The sequence below is a fragment of the Phacochoerus africanus genome, chromosome 8 (genome assembly GCF_016906955.1).
Source record: "Phacochoerus africanus isolate WHEZ1 chromosome 8, ROS_Pafr_v1, whole genome shotgun sequence".
NCBI lineage: Eukaryota > Metazoa > Chordata > Mammalia > Artiodactyla > Suidae > Phacochoerus > Phacochoerus africanus.
In genome coordinates this window covers 66,792,795-66,815,023 of record NC_062551.1, presented here as the reverse complement: position 1 = coordinate 66,815,023, position 22,229 = coordinate 66,792,795, and the positions used below count along the sequence as shown (strand labels likewise).

General features: G+C 62.7%; 2 protein-coding genes across 2 annotated transcripts; one reads left to right on the top strand and one right to left on the bottom strand.

Moving 5' to 3' along the window:
* The first annotated feature begins 1,881 nt into the window (after positions 1 to 1,881).
* GPR153 (G protein-coupled receptor 153) lies at positions 1,882 to 14,701 on the top strand. The gene is made up of 6 exons (XM_047791544.1): positions 1,882 to 2,169; positions 6,695 to 7,160; positions 7,473 to 7,902; positions 9,977 to 10,169; positions 11,423 to 11,607; positions 12,049 to 14,701. Exons 2-6 carry the CDS (start codon positions 6,772 to 6,774, stop codon positions 12,724 to 12,726), a joined length of 1,875 nt encoding a protein of 624 aa, XP_047647500.1. The 5' UTR covers positions 1,882 to 2,169; positions 6,695 to 6,771; the 3' UTR covers positions 12,727 to 14,701.
* Positions 14,702 to 16,015: 1,314 nt separating this feature from the next.
* On the bottom strand, positions 16,016 to 17,426 carry HES3 (hes family bHLH transcription factor 3). Its single transcript, XM_047793999.1, has 3 exons — positions 17,339 to 17,426; positions 17,153 to 17,234; positions 16,016 to 16,776 (listed from the first exon to the last, which is right to left on the bottom strand). Exons 1-3 carry the CDS (start codon positions 17,417 to 17,419, stop codon positions 16,430 to 16,432), a joined length of 510 nt encoding a protein of 169 aa, XP_047649955.1. The 5' UTR covers positions 17,420 to 17,426; the 3' UTR covers positions 16,016 to 16,429.
* Between the last annotated feature and the right edge of the window lie 4,803 nt (positions 17,427 to 22,229).

The following is a 22,229-nucleotide window of genomic DNA, read 5'->3' as shown; positions in this document are numbered from 1 at the left end:
CTTCCCTTTGGTCCCCTGGAGGCTGCCTCAGCCTCCCAGCTCCAACCATGCCCTGTGCCAACTTTCTGAAGGCGCTGGGCGGTGCCCTGGGCAGGGAGGGATGAGGCAGCCTGCCCTGCTGGGCAAGCAGACAGCCCAGCCAAACCTTGGTCTGAGAACCCAGAGTCAGCCACGCAGTCCCCAAAGTGCCCGAGCCCTGCAGTTCCTCAAGGCAGCCATCAGACACTCACCTCCCACCTGCCCCCAGAGCCAGCAGAGCCAGGGGCAGGGGCACTAGTATAGGCGGCAGTGGTGAGCTGGGCTGCTGGAGATGCGCTTGGGGCCACAGGCCCTCTGCCAGCTGGGCAGCAGCCCAGCCCAAGGCTCTGGATAGCTGCCTTGCTTGTTTGCCTTAGAAATGCCACGTTTGACTACCAGCTGCCCTCCCTCAGTCTCCTACCACTGGTGGCCTACTTATAACCAGGGCCACATGGGCAGGGAGCTGGCTCACTAGGGACCCTGACCACCCAGAAGCCACTTACAGGGAGTGCATGGCCTGGGGCTCCATATTCACCAGCCCTGCTTCCTTGTGCAGCCTTTTATACAAATACCTTTACTTTTGTCTCATGACCCTAGGAGTTCCCTGATGGCTCAGTGGGTTAAGGACCTGGCATTGCCACTGCTGTGGCTTGGATCGCTGCTATGGCGCTGGTTGGATTCCTGGCTGGGAAACTTTTGCATGCCACAGGCATGGCAAAACAAACAAAAAACAAGAAACTGACCCTATGGCTCACTCTAGGTGCCCTAAAAGCTGCTTCTGACTCCCCAGCTGTTTCTGGGTGTGGAGACAGTTAGGCAGGCGCAGGAGCTAGGCTCTCCAGCAGCACAGGCAGCACTGGCTGCATTTGGTTGAATCTAGTTCTGGGCAGGTGGCCACCTTCCTCCAGACACAGGGCCGCCCACTCATGGATGCTGCCCAGATGCGTGGCAGGACAGTGACAAGTGACTCCAGAGGCCTTTTGTCCAGGGTGTGTGTGGTCACTGGCTTCCTAGAACAGACAGACTGGATCCTCTGGCTGGATGGGAGGCCAAGATGCCAGAGGCCACTCTCTCTTGTGACCTGGGCCCCCAGAAACCCCCATCAAGAGGACTAATAATAGGTTTCCCCATCTAGCCTATAGGTGACAGCCTGTGACCCCACTAAGAGTGGTAAGTGCAGGGGGAGCCCCTGAGAGAGGGGAGAGGGTCAGGGGCTCCAGGGTGCAGGTCCCAGTCCCTCCCAGCTGCGTGGTTGTGGTTTCAGCTTCACAGAGGACATTTGAGCCCATGGCAGGAGAGGCAACCACCCCGCAGCCCAGGGGTGCATTCACTTGATTCGCGGGCTGAAGCCCTCAGGCTGAGGGGCGGTTTAACCTTGGCGGGCCCATCCTCACCTCTCCCTGCTGCGCCCCCTCCCCATCCCACCCCAATTCCCAGGCCCCCCTTGTCCTCTCCACGCCCCGCCTCTATGGTTCACCTCGGAGGTGGCTTCCTTTGGGAAGGCCTCTCTGAGGCCCCCAGCCCCGGCCCTAGGTTCCCACCGTCCATTCCAGCCCTAGGCCCCCTTGGCCTAGGTCTTCCCCTGGCATCGGGAGTGTGGACGGACCCAAGACGGCAGCGAGAGGCCGAAGCGCGGTCGCGGAGCCGCGGGAGGCGCCGCCGTCCCAGGGGGCTTCGGCTAGGCGGCGCGGGTGCGGAGGGCGCGCCTCCGCCAGCGCGAGAGAGACAGCGACCGACAGACACGCGGACGGACACACCGACGCGCCCGGCCGCGCCTCCGAGGGGCGGGGGCGGGGCGGGGCGGTCCGAGGGGCGGCGCGGAGGCCTCACGGAGGCATGCGTCCTGCTCCGCCCCCCGCCCCCGGCCGCCCGGGCGCAGCCAGCCAAGCGGCGGGAGCGGAGCGCGGCGGCGGCGGCGGCGGTGGCGGCGCGAGGGGAGGGAGGGGCAGAGGGGCGGCGGGGCCGAGCCGAGCGCAGCGGAACGCGCCGGCCACGGGCGGCCGCCGCCAGGATGCCCCGGCCCGCGGGCCGCTCCGCCGCCGGCCATCCCCGCGGCCCCCGGCGGCCCGCGCTCGGCCCGGGGGCGCGGGAGCTGCAGCCGGAGCCGGAGGCAGGAGCAGCGAGCTGGAGCCCCGGGCGCCCGAAAGCCGGGTGAGCGCCGCCGCCGTGGTCCGGGGGTTGGCTGGGCGGGAGGACCCCGGGCAGGGGACCCCCGAGAGAGGACTCCAGCCGGGGAGGGGCTGTCCGCGGTCTGTCGGTCACGGGGTCGGTCGGATGGTCGCGGACACCGCTTCAAGCTGCGCACCCCTCCCCAACTTAGGGACCTCGGGGTAACTTCCCGAGAGCCACCCCTTCTTCTGGGCCTGGCAGCGCCGCCCCCCGAGCGGGGGGCTTGCTTGCTGGAGGCGGGGCTGCCCGGTCTGGGGGTCGGGGGCCCACCCTTGCCCCGCGAAACCCGGGGGAGCGTCCGGGGACCGCAGTCCGGTCAGCGTCGGCTCCAGGCTGTGGCTCGGACGCGCCCTCGGGGCTGGGCAGGGCCGGGGGGCCCCGCTGGGGCCGGAGTGCGCGCCGGGGTCGGGCGGGGGATCCGAGGGCCGAGCAGCAGGGACCGCGGGGGTGGGGGGCGGGCGTGGCGGGCGGGGGGCGTGGCGGAGATGTAGAGGCTCCGGGCCGCGAGCTCCGCCCTGGGCGGCGGCCGAGCAGGGCCTTGCAGGACGCACGGGCAGCAGCGCGGGCGGAGAGCAGCCTGGGGGCGGCAGCCGGAGCCCGGGAATCCTTTCAAGTTCTGGGTTCTCTTTGTTGCGCAATAGAGCCCTGGGGCCTTGCGGCCTCATTGGCCCAGGGCCCTGACGTCACGCCGGGGCCCCGCCCGCAGGCCCTGCGGAGGGAGTCTAGCGGGTCCCAGGGACGCTACACCTGCAGCCTGCCCTACGACGTCCTGGGGGGAGAGGGAGGGAAGGGAGGGGGGAAGTCCAATCCTGAAAGGCCATGGAGACTCCTTGAGTGTGATGCGGGAGAAAGTTCCCCCGCAGGGGGCAGCAAGACGCCTGGGGTGTTAGGGTCTGGCCTCTAGGGTCCGCTGCTCCCTGTGAAGAATGAACGTGGAAGGTGTGTGACCAGTGAGTCGCTGGTCATCAACCTGGAGGAAAGGGGACTCCTTGCTCCCACAGAGCCAGCCCCCTCTCACTCTGCGTTTGGAGGCTTTGCTGTCCACTCCCCACCTCAGTGATAGATCAGGACACCGGGCTCAGGAGTCCACACACCCAGCTTTCAAACCTCCTCCCTGTGTTGCGTGGGGCTCTGAGCCTCCGTGTTCCCATCTGCATCGAGAGGACTTTAGGATCCATCTTTCAGGGGCAGGAGGCTCAGAAAGACAACCTCAGCTCAAGGAACAAAAAAAAAAATGCCAAGTTTCCAAGCATTTTAATGTTTGAGAAGCCAGGGTTTTGATGTCAAGCAAGCCGAGTTTGGATCCTGGCTCAGGCACATAATAACTTAGGCAAATGGCTCTACTTCTGCTTGACCATCTTTAAAATGGGTGAGCTGGGAGTTCCCTTTGAGGCTCAGAGGTTAACCAACCTGACTAGGAATCATGAGGATGCGGATTGGATCCCTGGCCTCGCTCAGTGGGTTAAGGATTCGGTGTTGCCATGAGCGGTGGTGTAGGTTGCAGATGCAGCTCGGATCCCGCATTGCTGTGGCTGTGGTGTAAAGCCTGCAACTGCAGCTCTGATTCGACCCCTAGCCTGGGAACTTCCATATGCTGAGGGTGCAGCCCTAAAAAGCAAAAATAAATAAATAAATAAAATGGGTAAGATGACCGTCCTTCAGGCAAGATCCCCGAGAGGAGGGTGCCTGTTCCAAGGAGGGAACCTGAGGGCACGTTCACCTGCCCACAAACCTAGGCCTTTCCCTGCAGTGAGAACCAGGAGGGTAGGCTCGGGGAAGAACTGGCACCATGAAGAGTCTGGGGGCTGGGCCCAGCGTCACAGGGGTCAGACAGCCTGCTTGGGCATCAGAGGGAATGCCTCCCAATCTGATGGCCCGGCAGCCCATTGCAAGTAGAAATAGATGCCGGCCCACCAGGTCAATGCTAAATCTAGTTTTGTAGGTGTTTATTTTTGGCTGCAGTGGGCCGTGGTTTGATATGGGATCTCAGTTCCCAGACCAGGACTTGAACCCCGGCCGCATTGGTGAAAGTGCTGCATCTTAAGCACTGGACCATCAGGGAACCCCCTGCAGTTTTCTGTTTGATGATGTGAGCCTCTGGCCCACAGAAGCATGCATGCTCTGCCTGCTCTGGACCCCAAGTAGACTGCCAGGCAGCCTGCCTGGCTGAGGGTAGCCCTGTGGCCTCGTTACCCCCAAAGCTGGGCTGTCCCAGCTTCTGGTTGGGATGACTCTGCATCTGCCTGTGCTCAGTGTCCTGGCCCTTAAGAGGCAGCATGCTCAGTGAGCAGGGAGGCCTTTGGGACAGACAGCTACATGGCAAGCATTTATTGAGCACTTACTGGGTGCCCGGCGCCATTCTCAGAACTTCCCTTGGCATAGTCTCCTGGCTCCCCACACACAAGGTAGATACTGTGGTATCCACTTACAGATGAGAAAACTGAGGCTCCACAGAGTCATAACTGCCTGGGGAGCTAGAGCTGGGGGCCAACAGCTCTTTATCCCACACCAGGTGGCCTCTGTATGCTAAGGTCAAGGAGGCTTGCTGGACACGGGAACAGCAGCTGGGGGGTCCAGAGGAGCCACTTCCCCTCCCACGCTGGGGTAGGGTAGGGGAGACAGCTGTGCAAGCAGAAGCTTGATGCTGGGGACGAGGCTTCCGGCCCCAGAAGCTCCCCGAGCCCTCCATGGTGGGCACTGGTGGGGTCCAGAATATATTCCTTCCCTGGGTCAGGCATCCGAGCAGGCCCAAAGCGGGGCACAGAGGTGAAGGAGACCCTCCCTGGTCCTCAGGTGCGCACAGGGTTCGGGCCAAGACAAACCAGAATACCCTGCATGAGACAAGCAGAGGTGCCTGGCAGCGGGCCAGGTGGTATGGCTTCCCCTGTCCTGAGTGCCAGGGGCCTGCGATGTCCTGTCCATCCCGTGCTGGAAACAGCCCCTGGGGGAACCCCATAGCTGTGTCTGGGACAGTAGGTGCCCATAAGTGCTGGGGGCAAGAGAACTGCACCCAAGGACTTCCCTGGTGGCTCAGTGGGTTAGGACCTGGCATTGTCACTGCTGTGGCTCAGGTTTAATCCCTAGCCCAGGAACTTCCTCATACCGTGGGTGTGGCCAAAAAAGAAAAAAAGAGACGGAGAGAGAGGGGAATTGCTGCCAATGAGATTAAACAGGCCGGAGGGTGAGCAGGGCCAAGTGTGGGCAGTGCACGCTTTTGCCTGCACTTAGGGCAGTACTTCTCCCCATCCCGCCTGCTCCAGGCTGTGGTCAGAAGGGCCTGCAGGAGGAGCGGGCTCACAGCAGAGGGACCGGCCAGTGCTCTGCACAGCGAGGTGACAGGCTGGGAAGGAGGACTCACCACTGGCAGGATGGGCCAGCTCCCTGGCACGTGCCCCCTGCCCAGTGTCCCATCCCTGGTTCATATCCATAGGCTGTCCTTGGGGGCACATTCTGCAGTTCCGTGCTGCCCAAGGTGTCCAGAGCACCCGCCGTGTGTGAGAGCTGGCCTGCCCCAGGCTTGAGAGTTGTGGCGTCTCCCGCCAACCGCCCCCACCCCTGAGGAGGCAGCAAAGTCCTTGTTTCAGGAGTTCCCATTGCAGCACAGTAGAAACAAATTCGACTAGTATCCATGAGGATGCAGGTTCGATCCCTGGCCTCTCTCAGTGGGTTGGGGATCCAGTGTTGCCGTGCGTTGTGTTGTAGGCTGCAGATGTGCCTCAGATCTGGTGTGGCTGTGGTGTAGGCTGGTGGCTACAGCTCCGATTCGACCCCTAGCCTGGGAAGCCCTATGTGTGCGCAGATGGGGCCATTAAATAAATAAATAAAGGAAGGAAGGAAGCAAGCAAGCAGCCCCTCAGAGTTCCCACTGTGGCTCAATGGGTTAAAAATCCACCTAGTATCCATGAGGATGCAAGTTCAATCCCTGGCTTCACTCACTGGGTTCAGGATCTGGCATAGGTCTCAGAGGCATCTCAGATGCCACGTTGCTGTGGCTGTGGCGTAGGCCAGCAGCTGCAGCTCTGATTCGACCCCTAGCCTGGGAACTTCCATATGCTGCAGGGGTGGCCCTAAAAAGAAAAAAAATTAAGGGGCCCCCAGCCTGCACTGGGGGAACCCCTCATGGGATGTGGGAGGACTTGGGGCATTTAACCGTGAGATGACTGGTTCTGGGACAGGACCAAAGCAGACAGATGGCACAGTGCCCATCTGGGCCCAGCCTGGCTGCTTTCCTGAGGACGCAGCTGGCCCTGAAGGAAGCCTAGATGCTGCACATTGTCCAGGAGTGGGTGGAAGTTACGAAATGTGCACTTACTGAGCTCCTCTGTATATGTCCCCTGGGAGCCAGGAGGCTCCAGAGAGGGAGGACGAGGGTGACACAGCCCAGCCCAGGCCAGGAGCAGACAGGTCACGGCCCATCAGGGATCCCCTCCGTCTCCCACTCCCAAGAGTTCCGATGCTGTAGCCAGAGGGAGCCACTGAGAACTCTTTGGCTTCCCCTCCACTGCAGATGCTCCTGGTCCCTGGGGTCCCCGGGCCACCACCTGTGAGGGCTGCTGCTCTGAGCCGAGGCCTGGCTCGAGGAGGATGTCCCAGTCGCCGGCCAGCTCCGTCTGCACCATGAGTGATGAGCGGCGGCTGCCTGGCAGTGCGGTGGGCTGGCTGGCATGTGGAGGCCTCTCCCTGCTGGCCAATGCCTGGGGCATCCTCAGCGTGGGTGCCAAGCAGAAGAAGTGGAAGCCCCTGGAGTTCCTGCTGTGCACGCTCGCGGCCACCCACATGCTCAACGTGGCCGTGCCCATCGCCACCTACGCGGTGGTGCAGCTGCGGCGCCAGCGCCCCGACTACGAGTGGAACGAGGGCCTCTGCAAGGTCTTTGTCTCCACTTTCTACACCCTCACCCTGGCCACCTGCTTCTCTGTCACCTCCCTCTCCTACCACCGCATGTGGATGGTCCGCTGGCCCGTCAACTACCGGTGAGTTCTCGGGCGCGAGCACGTGTGCCCCCGAGGGTCTGGTGTCCTTGGAGAGGGGGACACGTGTGCCCGAGTGCACAGATGCCCTCGGCATGGGGACGGGGCCCCCGTGCGTGTGCCACCCCTGTGGGTGTGCATGTGGCTGTGTGTGTGTGTACAGTGTCTGGTAGTGAAGAACTCGGTGCGACAGGCGTGTGACAGCACGCATCCTCAGGGGCTGGAGGAGTGGAGGATCCCCAGCGGCCTCACGAGAGCCCCCGCGAGTGACTCCTGGTCCCTCTTTCCTACCCGCCCACCCCTCCCCTGTGCCAGGCTGAGCAATGCCAAGAAGCAGGCGGTGCATACGGTCATGGGCATCTGGATGGTGTCCTTCGTCCTGTCGGCCCTGCCGGCCGTCGGCTGGCACGACACGAGCGAGCGCTTCTATACCCACGGCTGCCGCTTCATCGTGGCTGAGATCGGCCTGGGCTTCGGCGTCTGCTTCCTGCTGCTGGTGGGCGGCAGTGTGGCCATGGGCGTGGTCTGCACGGCCATCACCCTCTTCCAGACGCTGGCCGGGCAGGTGGGGCGCCGGGCGGACCGCCGCGCCTTCACCGTGCCCACCATCGTGGTGGAGGACGCCCAGGGCAAGCGCCGCTCCTCCATCGACGGCTCCGAGCCCGCCAAAACCTCACTGCAGATCACGGGCCTGGTGGCCACCATTGTCCTCATTTACGACTGCCTCATGGGCTTTCCCGTGCTGGTGGGTGAGCCTTTCCTGGGTGGGCGGGTGGGGTGCGGGGGGTGGGGGGCACTCTGGGGCAGCCCTGGTGCTGGGCCTGCTCCAGGCCTTAGGTGTTGGAATCCTCACGCCCGATCCCTGCAGAGGCAACCACCCTCATCCCATTTTACAGATGTAGGGAACGAAGTTCAGAAACCTCAAATGACCTGCCTGGCGTTCCCACTGTGACACAACAGGATCCACAGTGTCTCTGCAACTGCAGGGACTCGGGTTCGATCCCTGGCCCAGAGCAGTGGGTTAAGGACCTGGTGTTGCCGTGGCTGTGGCGTGGTTCACAACACTGGCTCAGATGTGATCCCTGGCCTGGGAACTCCATATGCTGTGGGGCGGCCAAAAAACATGTCAGGTGGCTGCAGAGACTAGGGTCTGTCTGTGACACGGCAGGGGACTTTCCTCTCCTGACCCGAAGAAGGCACATTCGATGCTGAGGGTGCGAGGTGGAACATGCCACAGGCTTCCTGGTGGGTCCAGGTCCCAGGATGGACACAGGGGGATTTGATGTGGCTGAACTGGCTTTGGCCCTGAATCCGGAGGCAGGGCAGGCCTTGAACGTGGGCTGGGGATTCGACTTGACCCCGAGGGGTGAGAAGGTCTAAGTGGGGACTGGCTAGAAGAAGGCCCTGCGAGCAAAGGGTCCAAGGGCTGCCTGGCCGCAGGCCAAGCCCTCCCACCCATAGGAGGGAAGGGTCTAGGGACAGTGACCAAAGAGGGGCTTTGTCCTAGCAGCTGGGCAGGGTGTCATTGCAGGATCTGAGCTCCAGAAGGTGACGGTGACCCTCCTAGTCAGGGTCCAGCCCCTGAGCACCTCCTGCCCCCCGCATGGTGGGCCCCGTACCCCCCAGGTAGAGTCCTCCTGTGTGCAGTGGGGCCCCCTGTCGCCAGTCCCTTTACTGCCCAAGGGAAGGCCCATGCGTGAAACGTCAGAGCCAGAGGAGGACAGCAGTGGCGGGGGGGGTGCCGCCTATGGAGCCCACCGCGTGCGGCAGGCCTGCCACAGAGTCTGGACTCTTTCGCTCACCCACGGGGGTGTTCTTGGCCCATTTCGCAGATGAAGAAACGGAGCTCCAGAGGCGATTCGCATGTTTCCGAGGGCCTCACAGCTTGCACGGAAGAGCCACTGTGATGTCTGCCACATGCCTGCTTCTGTTCTGCAAGGGGAATAGTTAAAAGTCACTCTGGGTTGGAGAATGAAGTCTCCGGGAGCAGGGGAGTGAGGGCAGTGGCCTGCAGGCCCCCCTCGCTGACCCTCTGATCCTCTGAAACAACTTTGATTCTCCTCGAGGGTCTCAGAGGAGGGGCAGGGCCAAGGAGGCCACTAGCCGAGGAGCAGCAGGGATAGTAGAAAGGCCGTTGAGCTGGAGACTTGAGACCTGGCTCGCAGAAGGGGTGCTGACCCCTGCCTCCCCCTCCTCGGGCGGCCACGGGGTGAGATGGGCAAGGGCAGGCCCAGTGCCAACCGGTACCCTGTGAAGGGCAGTGCACACTCAGGGTTATGATCTACAGGTACACTGTGAAGGGCAGTGCACACTCAGGGTTATGATCTCACCGGTACACTGTGAAAGGCAGTGCACACTCAGGGTTATGATCTACGGGTACACTGTGAAGGGCTGTGCACACAGATGGGGTTATAATTAACCAGTACACTGTGAAGGGCTGTGCACACTCAGGCTTAAAATTAACTGGTACACTGTGAAGGGCAGTGCACACTCGGGGTTATGACCTAACCCATACACTGTGAAGGGCAGTGCACACTCAGGGTTATGATCTAACCTGTACACTGTGAAGGGCTGTGCACACTCAGGGTTATGATCCTTCATCTTGGCTGCCAATAGCTGTTGGTGGGCAGGTGCTTCTGCTCCCACTCTGGCTCTTTCTCGCCCAAGAGCCTGGAGCTCTGTGGGTCATCGCCCCAAACGTCTCATCCTCCTCTGGCAGCTGGGCAGTCAGACCTGCCCCGTGGATGGCAGCACTGTGGCTGAGAGGGGAAGCCAGATGGGGGTCCCGCTGGGTGCCAGGCCAAACCCTGTCCCCTCAGGTGGTGAGCTTCAGCAGCCTGCGGGCAGACGCCTCGGCGCCCTGGATGGCACTGTGTGTGCTGTGGTGCTCGGTGACCCAGGCCCTGCTGCTGCCCGTATTCCTCTGGGCCTGCGACCGCTACCGCGCTGACCTCAGGGCCGTCTGGGAGAAGTGCCTGGCCCTCCTGGCCAACGAAGAGGACTCCGATGAAGGTGAGGATGGCCTGAGAACAGCCCCCGGGGTGAGAGGTGCCTGGGTGAGGTCACTGGGCTCAGTGGGATAACAACTCTATGACCCCAAAGGTGCCTGAACCCCTAAGGGACCCAAGCCAGGTGTCCCTCGGGATAGTCTCCTGTCGCTTGCCTGTCCCAGGGTTCCAGGTAAGCAGATGTTCTGGTTAACAGAGTAGCTGTGGGGTGTTCTCATTGTGGTGCAGCGGAAATGAATCCGACTAGTATCCATGAGGATTTGGGTTCGATCCCTGGCCTCGTTCAGTGCTTTCTGGATCCAGTGTTGCTGCGAGCTGTGGTGTAGGTTGCAGACAGGGCTCAGATCTAGCATTGCAGTGGCTGTGGTATAGGCTGGCAGCTGTAGCTCTGATCTGATCCCTAGTCTGGGAACGTCCATATGCCACAAGTGCGGCCCAAAAAGGCAAAAACACAAAACCCACAGTAGCTGTGGACTCCAGCCTGAATGTTCAAGCTTCTGACCTGAGGGGTTGGGGTGAACTGTTCCAGGGGCGCCTGCAGACCCAGTTCTGTCCCCACAGAAGTCACAGTGTTACCCGTGGCTGAGCCCCTGCCACGTGCCGGGCAGTGTCAGCTCCTGGTTTCTGTTTAGTTCCCACCCCCACAGAGGAGGACATTGACTCAGGGTGTGATCTCCCCAGCCCCTCAACTAGGAGCAGGAGTTCCCCAGTGGCTTAGAGGGTTAAGGACCTGGTGTCACTGCTGTGGCTCAGGTTCGATCCCTGCCCAGGGAATTTCCGAATGCCCCTGGTGACCAAAGAAAAAACGGAAACAGGAGTTCCCATCGTGGCCCAGTGGTTAACAAATCTGACTAGGAACTGTGAGGTTGCAGATTCGGTCCCTGGCCTCGCTCAGTGGGTGGAGGACTCGGTGCTGCCGTGAACTGTGGTGTAGGTCACAGACGCTCGGCTCAGATCTCGAGTTGCTGTGGCTGTGGTGTAAGCCAGTGGCTGCAGCTCCAATTCAACCCCTACCCTGGGAACCCCCATATGCTGGAGGTGCGGCCCTAGAAAAAGTCAAAAGACAAAGAAAAAGAAAAGAAACCCAACAAAGGAAGGTGGCAGAGTCAGGATTTGAAGAGAGGACCCCACCCTTCTTCTTCTCTAACCAGGCCCCCCTGCCCTGTGTGTTTCTCTGAGGGCTCTGGGAATCACTTCTGGATGCCTGCCCCCCCACCCCGGTTTCTTTGGCCCTAAGTTTCTGTGCCCTCCCTGCAGATACCAGCCTGGAAGGCGGCATCTCCCCAGACCTAGTGTTGGAGCGCGCTGGTGACTACAGCTGTGGGGGTGACTTTGTAGCCCTGGACAGGATGGCCAAGTATGAGCTCTCTGCCCTGGAGGGCGGCCTGCCCCAGTTCTGCCCTCTGCGGCCCTTGCAGGAGGACAAGATGCAGTACCTGCAGGTAGGAACAGGCTGGGCAGGAGTGCACAATACGCGGTGGGGGGAATACCGGGACCGCTCCATAGCCTTCCCTCTCTGAGCCACCTTGCCTGCCACAGTTCCCGGAGGCTGACCCCAGGTCACAGAGGGTGGAGGGCTGGACCCGTGGAGAGCATCCCAGCCCCTGTGCCCATGTTCCCTTGTGTTCCCAGAGGGTGCTCCATCTGGCGCCTCCTGGAGGCCCAGCACCCTACTCGAGGGGACTTCTCCCCCTCCGACCCAAGCTACAGAGGACGACACTGAGGATGGGAAAGCTTGTCTCTTGCCCCAGATCTCACAGCGCCAAACCAGGGTGCCCTGGCCAGGCCTGGTCCCTGACCCATGGGCCGCCCAGCCCGGTGTTGGGCGGCTGGGTCCCCCCTTTCCAGGAGGGCAGCCCGGGTTAACCCCGCGGTCCTGACAGGTCCCGCCCACGCGACGCTTCTCCCACGACGACGCGGACGTGTGGGCCGCCGTCCCGCTGCCCTCGTTCCTGCCGCGCTGGGGCTCCGGCGAGGATCTGGCCGCCCTGGTGCTGCCCGGAGGGCCAGACCGGCGCCGTGGCAGCCTGCTGGCCTTCGCAGAGGATGCGCCCCCCTTCCGCCCGCGCCGTCGCTCGGCGGAGAGCCTGCTGTCGCTGCTCCCTCCGGCCGCGGCCGAAGGCCCCCGCCGGGCCCCCGGCTCGCCCCCCGGCAGCCCGCGCCGCCGCCCCGGGCCCGGCATCCGCTGCGCCTCGGCCTCGCTGCTGCCCGACGCCTTCGCGCTGACCGCCTTCCAGCGGGAGCCGCAGGCCCTTCGCCGCCCGCGCGCCCCGCCCCGGCCCTTCCCGGCCCGCGCGCCCACCCCCGACGGCGCGGAGCCCGGCGGGGACGCGGCGCCCCCTGGCGGCGGTGGCGCTCAAGGGAGCCCCGGGCCGCGCCAGGCGGCGCCCGTGCACGCGCATTCGGGGACCCTGCGGACCGGCCTGAGCGCGTCGTGGGGCGAGCCTGAGGGCCTCCGCGCGGCCGGCGGCGGCGGCAGCACCAGCAGCTTCCTGAGCTCGCCCTCCGAGTCGTCGGGCTACGTCACGCTGCATTCGGACTCGCTGGGCTCGGCGTCCTAGGGCCCGCTGGCGCCTGCCCAGGTCAACAGGCAGGCAGGGCGGCCCGCGGGACCAAAGCACCAAAGATGCCATCCTGGCCCGCGCTCGGGGCAGGCTACGCTGAGCCCACCACCATCGGCTCCCAGACGTGCCAGCCCTCCCGAGGTGACAGGGCAGTGGCTCTCTGCCAGCCCCGGAAAGCGGCCATTGCCTGGAGGAGCGACCACCTCCCTGGATGACCACAGTGGGCATGGACCAGCGGCTGGGCAGGGCGTCTGTGGGGCAGAGGGAGGCTGGGGCTTGGGGATGGGGGCTGGGGCTGAGGCTGGTGGGGAGCCAGGGACAGGGCCACCACCCGATGCAACAAAGCCCAGCCCTGCAGGAGCCACCAGACTGCACCCAGATTTCTGCCCTGCACTGTAATGATCGCACCTCAGGGGGTGGGGCACAGAGGGTCTTTAAGCACAGGGGTCTTCGTAGCCCAACCCGTTCTCTCAGCAGGTCTCCCTGCTGACCTGTTCTGCCTTGGCTTCCCCATGTGTGATGAGCAGGCGACCATGTTAACTCTCAGGACTGCTTGGACAAGGCTCCTGGTCAGTGTGCCCTGACCACTGGGTGGACAGGGAGTGAGAGCGAGTCTAGGGCCCTCCATGAGACCTTTGTGGAAGTCAGTCTTCTGGCCTGATGTGGCCCCCGAGCCTGAGGCCGCCCATGCTTAGTGCCCCTGGCCTGCTTGGGAACTCCCCCCACCCCAGCTAAAGCACAACACTTTTGCACCCATCCCCATTGCACCACACTCACCTTGACCGCTATTAGCATCCGCCCCCCATCACTCTGCCTTCATTCAGCCACCTCTGTGACTCCCACCATGAAAGTCCTGGATACATGGTGGACAGAAATTCAGCAAAGGGGGAGGGGGCTTCCTGGTCCTGGTGCCTCTCCCCAACCCATGCAGGTCTGCCCAGGAAGGGATCTTGGCTTCCAGGCCTCCCAAGTTCTGGGTTTAAGGCCTGGTCCCTGGTGAGATTCTTTCTCCACCCTGAGGCAGGGCTCTTCATTGCTCTCCATACTGGGCAGACCTCTCGCCAGCCCAGGCTTGGCCACGGGCCCTGGAGAGGGCCTGCTGGGTCTTCCATGGCGGAAGACCCCAGACTCGGGCTAAGGAGAAGCCCAGGAACAGCTGTGACCTTGGGTTGGAGGGGTGGGGCGGGATGCAGAGGGAGTCTCACCCCATCCCCTGCCTCCCATCGGTGGCTCCGACATATGAAGACCTGGAGTAGGTTCCAGGTTCAGCAAAGAGCTGGTCTACACCCGCTTCCTTCCTGTTCTGGAATCTGGAATTGCAGCACTGCCTCTGCCACTCAGGTGGTCAAGGCTGTCTCATTACCCTCCAGGCAGAGTCCCAGCTCCAGAGAGGCCCCTGGGAATGGGGAGAATGTGGGGGCCAGGGGAACTAGTGCCCAGTTTTGTCTCAGCTTCAGAGGCCCCTTCCGTCTCTGGCTGTAGGGTAACTTGGGGGGATGGGCTGGCCACGTGAGCAAGGCAGGGGCTCCAGTCCAGCCTCAGCCATGGGAGGCCTGCCTTGCCAACGCAGCTGTGCCTTCGAGGACCGACATGTCATGTGGGGGCAGAGGTCAGCAGTTAGCCACTGCCCCCCCACCCCCATCAGGCTGGCCAATTTGTCACCTTGCGTTTTCACTCTGTGTATTTCATATCTGATGGCAATACCCACAGGAGGCATGGTCTCCTGAAGTCCCTCCAGTCCTGATTTTTACAAAATTAAAGAGAAGGGAGGACCCTCTCTCCCTTTGTCCAGCCTCCAGGCCTGCTGGCTGCCTTGATGAGCAGCTGGACCCTGGGTTCAGCAGACAGGGAGCGCTGTCTTCATACTACCACCCAGCCCAGAGCCAGGATCCGTTTGTAGGTTTTTTTTTCCTTCAACAACTGAGCATTTCTCTTCTGTACAGAATCCAATAAAAACTTCCTATGATTTGCACCAGGCAATCCCATGCCAGTTTCCTAGAAACACCTCTCTAGAACCCAACAGCACAGCTACACCCGAACATCTTTCCCTCTGGGTCCTGAATTCCTCCGCTAGCGTGCCCTTCCTTTGAGTCAGACTTGCCCCTTTCGCTCTGCAAATCACGTGACACCCACCCAGCGAGCGAGACGGGCCTGGAGCAGCGGCAGGATGGCGGGGGCGGGGGGGGGGGGGCCTCAAAGCTCTAACAGAGGGAGGAGGCGACCTGTGACTGCAGGTGGCAGCCCCGGCCTGAGGATGTCTTCAGGGACCGCTGACCCCACTGAGGTGGATTCTGGAGGGCGAGGAGAGCGGAGTCGATGGAGCCCCGCCTAGAGGAGGCGGACCCGTGGTGCCGGTTACACCCCCCCCCGCCCCGCCCCGGTCCAGCCAGGATTGGAATCTGGAGGACGCGGCCTGGGTCCACGCTGCAAGGTCGCCACCTAATGGCCAGCAGAAGGATTAGAGCCGGGAAGCTGAGATCCGAGAGACGGCCGGGGACCGCCGCCCCACCTCGGAAAAGCCCGCTGGGTCGGGTAGGGGAGCCCCGCCATCTGACCAGGTCGGGTTTAGCACGCGGCAAGGCAGGGGCAGCTCAAAATGAGCAATGATTTATACAAAGTTGCTATTCGTAGTTCAAAAGAAGATTCACCTAAGTAGGCATCATGGGAGAAAATCAGAACCTTCGTGGCCTCTTTATTCTGAATTTTAAGCTAGTGGGAGGAGGTGCCGGGAATTCATCTTGGCCTCAGCGCAGGATTCCTGTCCTCTACCCTTAGGCTTCCCCTCGCGGGCCGGGACCGCTGTGTTCAGGCCTGAGCACAGCAATGACCTCATTTTCGGTGGTCAAGAGTGGTGGGCTCCTGGCGGGCCCAGAGGCCCAGAGGCGGGGCTACTGCGCTGTTGGGGCGGGTCTGCCCGAGGCCAGGCCGCGGGCCGAAGTTCTTTTCTGAGTAGGGAGAAGTGAATTCCCGCTAGAGAGGAGCCGGGGGTTTGCCCTCGCAACCCTCAAGCTGGTGTGACGGTGCGCACCGTCTGGGGGCCGGGGCGGAGGCGGAGCATCTCACCGGGCGGGGCCCGCGCAGGGCTGGTCTCCAGGGACGGGGCTGACTTCCGAGTGCGCGCCAGCGGGTGGGCCGCGCCGCGTGCGGAGGGGGTGGGGATCCGTGGAAGCAGAGTGGGTCCAGGGCGGGGGTGGGCTGGGCTGGGGGCCCCTCGCCGGCGGGGCGGGACCTGGCGCGCTTTGTGCCGGTGGGAACCGGGCGTCCCTGGCTGGTTGAATGGGCCGGGGCGGGGCAGCGATTCTCCTCGCTGCGAGGGGTCCGCTCTGCGCCGCTGCTGACGGCGACCTTCCCACAGCGGCGCGGCCGCGGGGCGGGGGTGGGGGCGGGCTGCCCGCCAGGGGCCCTGGGAAAGGGGCGCAGCCGGGTACACCCCCCTCCCTGATCTACTAGAAGGTGGGAGGAGAAAGTGGGTTCAGCCTGAGTTGGTAGGGCTGGGGTGGGGGATGGGCTATGCCTAGAAGCGCAGAACCCTGTCCAACCGCGGCTTCCTGTACCTCCCCGAGTTCGCAGATACGCAGCTCCCTCCCGGCCACCCCGTCCCGGGACCAGAACCGATGACCGCGGTTCGGGCGGTTCAGAACAGTCTCTGCGTCCCCAGGCAAGACGAGGGCTCTCTTGAGTCCGAGACCGCACCTGAGCCTCACCAGGGCCGCCACAAGCGCAGCCCGGACCCCGGGCTCTCGGCGAAGCGGCGAGACGCCGACTGCGGGCCGGGGAGACCTCCAAAGAGCCGGGGTGGCGGGGACCGGGATCCGCCCGCGGCCGGGTCAGGGGCCCAAACGACCGGGGCGCAGGGGCCGCGCGGCGCAGGCTCCTCGGGCCCGGGGCTGGCGCTGTCCATGGTGCTGCCACCCGCCCGCTCGTGCACCAGGGGGCAGCGCGGGCTGCCGCCGCCCTCCTCTCTGCGCCGCTGAAGTTGGCTGACGCCTGGCAGACAGCCGCGGAAGCCCGACGGGTACTCGGCTCCGCTGGGGACCGGCCAGAGCCCTGGGGAAAGGGGAGCGGCCGAGAGAAATGTGGAAAGGAGGGGCGAATAGAGGAGAGGAGAGGAGAGGAGAGGTGAGGAGAGAGAAAGGGAGGGAAGAAGAGTGAAGGGGAGGGAAGAGAAGGGAGGGGAGACAACCAGTAAATCCCCCCAGGGGTCCAGACCTTCGCCCACCTGGATTACACCTTCAGGGAGTTTGCTGCCTCCCCGTTTACAGTGACCTGGGGAACCCTTCTCATTCAGCTGCCCGCTGCCCTGGACTTTCTTCTTCATCCATCCCTCCTTTATCTGGCCTTGTAGCATCCATAGCTCTGACCCCCCCAAGTTCCCCACCCCCACAAGTTCCTTCTCGCCGCCGCCCCCAGGCCCTCTCTCTACCTTGCACGGAGTTCTGAAGGCTTTTCACGTACTTGACGCTCAGCTCCAGTATGTCCGCCTTCTCCAGCTTGCGTTTCCGGATCTGCCGACCCGCGGAAAGAGCTCTTAGCACGGCGGCCAGGGTTCGAGGGGAGGAGACTGGGGATCCTATCACTCCCGAGCTCCACCACGTCCCCTCCGTCTCACCTGGTGTGAGTAGTGTTTCTCTAGCAATGCTTTGAGCTGCTCCAGAGACACATTAATGCGCGCCCGTCGCTTCTTCTCCATCAGGGGCTTGGAGATCTGTGGGTGAGCAGCAGTTAGACAGCTGGGTCTCAGCCCTCTCACCCTCCGCCCCCCCGCCCCCCCTCCCGAGATCCCCGACCCTGCAATGCTCAAGACCCCAGACCTTGCGGAAGTTGCCAGAGGGGCCCCCAGAGTTGCCCTGGGTCTCGGGCTCAGCGCCCATGTTGTCATAGCGGAGCATGCCAGGACAGTGCCGCCTTTATAGGGGCCTCTCGTTTACATGTCAATGAGGTGCTCCCGGACTCGCGGAGCCCTGTGGGGGAGGGGAGGAGAGCAAACTGGGAGGTTCTCCCCCTTCCCTCTGCCTGCCCCCCTCCCTTAGCCCAGGCCTCACCTCCAGGACCCCTCCTCCCTCCTGAGGGACGTCTTTTACCCATTCTCAGTCTTTATCCCTCTTACTCTCACCATGTCCTGAGTCCCGAGTTCCCTCCCGTGCCCACCTCAACCATGCCCTGTCCCCTTCCAGTGTCCATAGGTTCTGGGCCCCTCTACCAAGCACACTGGGGAAGATCCATGAGCTCTGCTGGTTGCAAGGCCCGCTAATGACTGTGATCAAGCACCAGGTCTCCTTGGGCCTGATGAAGACGCTGAGACCAGAGCACCCGCCAGCGAGGCCTTTCTGTGGGCTTCACGCTCTGGCCACACTGGCAATGCCGCATTAGTCGCCCTAATGTCGGGACAATGCAGCAATTTTCTGCCTGTGGCCACTCAAAGCCAGGCACAGGCCGGGCCCACGGGGGCCACACAGCAACATGTATCCCATTAAAGCATGCAGCCCTCCCGCGGGGCCACAGCCAGCCTCCTCCTCCACGGGGCCTCGAGACTGGGAGCTATCCTGTGTCGGGGTGCAATTTGGGCTCTGGTGCCCCCTGGGCCTGTTAGGACCCACCCCACACTCTTCAAGCTGGAGGGCAAGCTTCAGGCAGCCTCGAGACAGGGCAGTCAGAATGGCCGCCCCACCCCGAGTCCTGAGTTTGCAGGTGGACAGTTCAGGCTCTGAGAACCCTTTCCCTCACAGGGAAGGCCTGGGCATTTATCCTCCTCACCTCTGCCCCTTGGCTGCCTCTGGGTCTCTACAAATGGGAGGGGGAGTCTGAGATGCCAACCCCCTTTCATTATTCAGGCTGTGGCTGGAGACCCGCAAAACTCGGAGGAGGAGGCATATGCCCCAGGACCGCTGGGTCTTATTAGCCAGATTTGGGTGCTGTGTCTCTGCTTAGGCTGCAGGAGGCGGAACTGCAGCAGCTGTGAGGGTCCAGGAGACTGCCGTCCAGGGGAGACCCCAGGTTCAAACCTGCACATCTCTCTCTACTGGGTTCTCTTGGCCTGGGTTTCATGAACAAGTGGGCCACTGCTGCTGCTTGTGAGGGCGATGGGAAAGTTGCATGGACCCAAAAGTGCGTCAGTGGAGCGCTGCTGCCAAGGAATGAACGAATTGGCCTTTGCAGGGCCTCAGTGTGAGATGGAGGGGAAATGACTGGACCTTGGTGGGTCCCCCAGCTTCCGGGAGCCGAGGCACCCTCTTCCCCACCCGCTCGGGTTATGGATGGGCCCTGCCAGGCAGCGGCGCTCCCAGGCGCCAAGCAGCGTGGAGAATCTCGCCCCGCCCTCCTTTCAGGCAGAGGCGTAGGCGACAGCGGCTCCGGATTGTTTTTCCATCCTGGCCGCAGGGCCAGTCGCCCAGATCCGAGCCGGGCCCGGCCCGGGGCGAGCGGCTGGACCGCGGCTGGACTGCGGGCTCTGGCACGCGCCAGGCAGCTTTGAAGCGCCGGGGGCTGGCTGGGCGGAGTGGCTCCCGCGCTCTCGCTCGGCCTGGGGCGATGGCGGCGCGCTACAAAGGCGCTGCAGGGCTGGCGGGCGGCGCGGCCCGGCACAAAGGGGGCAGCCGAGTGTTAAGGGCATTGTGCTGGTCCCACAAAGCCGCGCCCGCGCCCGCCCCCTCGGGGCCAAACTCGGGGCACCCCGCCGCGCGCGGGCTTCCAGCTGCTGCACATCTGCACGGAGGCTGGGCGCGCGCCTCGCTCGGCCCGTCCCCCCGCCCCGCCCGCGGTCTCGAGCTGCCCGGGCAGCTGGGCAATTTGTCCTCTAATTATGATCCCGCCCCATAAACCGCCGTCCGCGCCTTTCAATTCGGCGGTATTAGCACACCAATGGCCCTCGGCGCAGCTCTCGCGGCCCGCAGCGGGGGCGCCCGGCCCGCCCCCTCTCCAGAGTTAGGGCCGCAATAAAGGGGCCAGCGAGCCGCCCTCTTCACCCTGGCACCCGCAGCTCCTAGGGCCACCACCCCTCTCGAGCCCAGACCCTGAGATCCCAGCCGCGCTGGGTGGGGCCGCTCACGTGGGTGGCTTAGTGATCCTTAAGCGGTGGAAAATTGACCGCAAAATGCGCTAATTCGCAATGTTCTGCTTTGGCGGCGGGAGGCGAGGCTCAGGCCGGCCGCCGGGGCGGAATTCGCAGCGTCAGGCTCCGCCCCCAACCACTTAATGGGCCTCCGCCTCTGCGGCGCCCCCAGCCCCACCCCGGCACTGCCCGCTGCGCCCCCTCCCCCTCGGCACGTCCTCGGCCTGGCCTCTCCCCACCTAGGCTGACCCCACACACACTTTCCCGGCTTCCCCCTGCCTTCGCGGGGCTCCATCACCAACAGACAGCCCGGCTGGCTCTTTCCTCGCCTCTCGCTGGCCGGGGGGTCGCGCGGGACTCGAGGCGGAAACGGATCTCCGTGCAAGTTCCGTCTTCCCTTCCTCCTGTGCTCTGAGACAACTCCCCGCCCTCCCCACCCCCCTTTACCCCCAATTCAGGCTCCTTCTGGGCAGCCAATATCCTCACTTAATTAAAGGCCGATGTTTGCACTTGGCAAGGTCATTGGAAAGACAGTGGGTGAGTCCCCACCGAGGTCCTTCTCAGAGACCCAGGCCAGGGCCCCAGGTCTCTTCGCCAGTTTTGCGTCTGGGCATCCCACACACACATCAGGCCCGCCCGGCTGGCAGGTCGAGCGCACAGGCGGAGAGGTGTTTTCCGAGGTCGGGGGAGCCTCAGCGGGTTCACTTTGTCCTCTCTGAGAGCCAGCAGGACGAAACGCTCCGGGCTGCCTGCAAGGGCATGGACCAACTTAGAAACGTGGCTTATGCAAGCGGGGATGTAGGCCACCGACTCCCTTTCCATCTTTAGCCTCTGGGGTCCCCCCGGGGTTTGGAAAGGAGCACAAGTGCAGACAGAGCGCGCTGCGGGGAGCGGGGCGGGACAGAGGCCGCCCTCCGCTCCTTCAGGAAAAATTCCTTCTGTAACTCTGGGGGCCTCCAGGGCTACTTTCAAAGCCTACTGCTTCCTCACGCTGGGGAACTGAAGGCAGCAGGACCTGTGCCTTTGTCCTCCCTTCCTCCACTTTTTTTCTTTCTTTTCTTTCCTTTTTTGCTTTTCAGGGCCGCGCCCGCGGCATATGGAGGTTCCCAGGCTACCGGTTACATCAGAGCTGCAGCTGCTGGCCTACAGCACAGCCACAGCCAGAGCCACAGCAACGCCAGATCTGAGCTGCATCTTCGACCTACACCACAGCAACACCGGATCCTTAACCCACCGAGCAAGGCCAGGGATCGAACCCACACCATCATGGTTCCTAGTCATATTCGTTTCCGCTGTGCCGCAATGGGAACTCCTCCACTTGGTTTGCTGATTTTGGCAAAAGAAAGAACGTTACAGAGTGGCGCCGCCTCTAGGCCCTAGGGGTACCCCTTCCTTCCTGCAGTCCGCAGGCATTTAAAGCTGCATTAACTGGAGTTCCCATTGTGGCTTAGCAGGTTAGGAACCTGACCTAGTGTCTGTAAGGATGTGGTTTCAATCTCTGGCCTTGCGCAGTGGGTGAAGGATCCTCAGGACAGCTCTGCAGCTCGGATCCTGAGTGGCTGTGGCTGTGGCTGTGGTGTAGGCCGGCAGCTACAGCTCCTGTTTGACCCCTAGCGCAGGAATCTATATGCCACAGGTATGGCCATTAAAAAACAAAACTAAACTAAAGCTACACTAACTGTTGGGTGCTGTGAAGGCCGCTGCTGGTGCGGGGACTGGAGGGAGAATGAGCTGCCACCTCCACAGATGCCTTTCAAAATGGAATGAAGGGACTGCTCCTTGTAATTAACTACGGGGACACAGCAAAAGTGCTGAAGTGACTCAAGCAATTGTCTCCAGATGGGGTTGGAGAGGTTGAAATTGCTTAACTCCCTTTAGCTGTGTTAGGACTCCGAATAGCCTGGCAGCCAAGGGCCCTCCAGGGCACAAAGGCTGGGACTGCGGTGAGCGCATCAGCACTGAGCCGGGCTGGGCCAGCTCAGAGAGAGTGAATTCAGGGAGCCCTTTGTGCTTCTCCCCAGCTGGCTCTAATCTTTAAATATTTACCCAGCCCCTTTGTGCACACATGACTTATGCACCTCGGGCTCATACATGACAAGTCATTTGCCAGACTTAGGGAGAGGAGCTTTCATGCCCAGAGCAGCGAATGGCCAGAGGAAGGGAAAAAAAAAGCCTTGGGTTGGAGAGAGCGAGCTGCAGCCTTACTGGACAGGCCCTTCCTGGTCTCCACGTGGGACGTGGACTAGGCAGAGGCCTGTGAGTGACCAGAAATCCCAGGAGGGCGCTCTAACCCCTGGCTGAGACCCACTGGCAGGGAGGAGGGAGAAGCAGAGTTCCTGCATTCTTTCCTACTTGGTGTCAGGCTTGGACGGCAGCAGACTTTTCATCCTGGAAGCTGGTGTGGGTTGTGGTGCTTGGTTAAGACCCCGCCCTTGGGAGTTCCCACTGTGGC

Excerpts from the sequence above, each read along its gene's own strand:
- GPR153 (XM_047791544.1), top strand. The coding sequence starts at position 6,772 with ATGTCCCAGTCGCCGGCCAGCTCCGTCTGCACCATGAGTGATGAGCGG. Across the intron at positions 10,170-11,422 it reads CGAAGAGGACTCCGATGAAG|ATACCAGCCTGGAAGGCGGC; the intron begins GTGAGGATGGCC and ends CCCTCCCTGCAG. Across the intron at positions 11,608-12,048 it reads ACAAGATGCAGTACCTGCAG|GTCCCGCCCACGCGACGCTT; the intron begins GTAGGAACAGGC and ends CGGTCCTGACAG.
- HES3 (XM_047793999.1), bottom strand. The coding sequence starts at position 17,419 with ATGGAGAAGAAGCGACGGGCGCGCATTAATGTGTCTCTGGAGCAGCTC. Across the intron at positions 17,235-17,338 it reads AGAAACACTACTCACACCAG|ATCCGGAAACGCAAGCTGGA; the intron begins GTGAGACGGAGG and ends GCGGGTCGGCAG. Across the intron at positions 16,777-17,152 it reads CCTTCAGAACTCCGTGCAAG|GGCTCTGGCCGGTCCCCAGC; the intron begins GTAGAGAGAGGG and ends CCCTTTCCCCAG.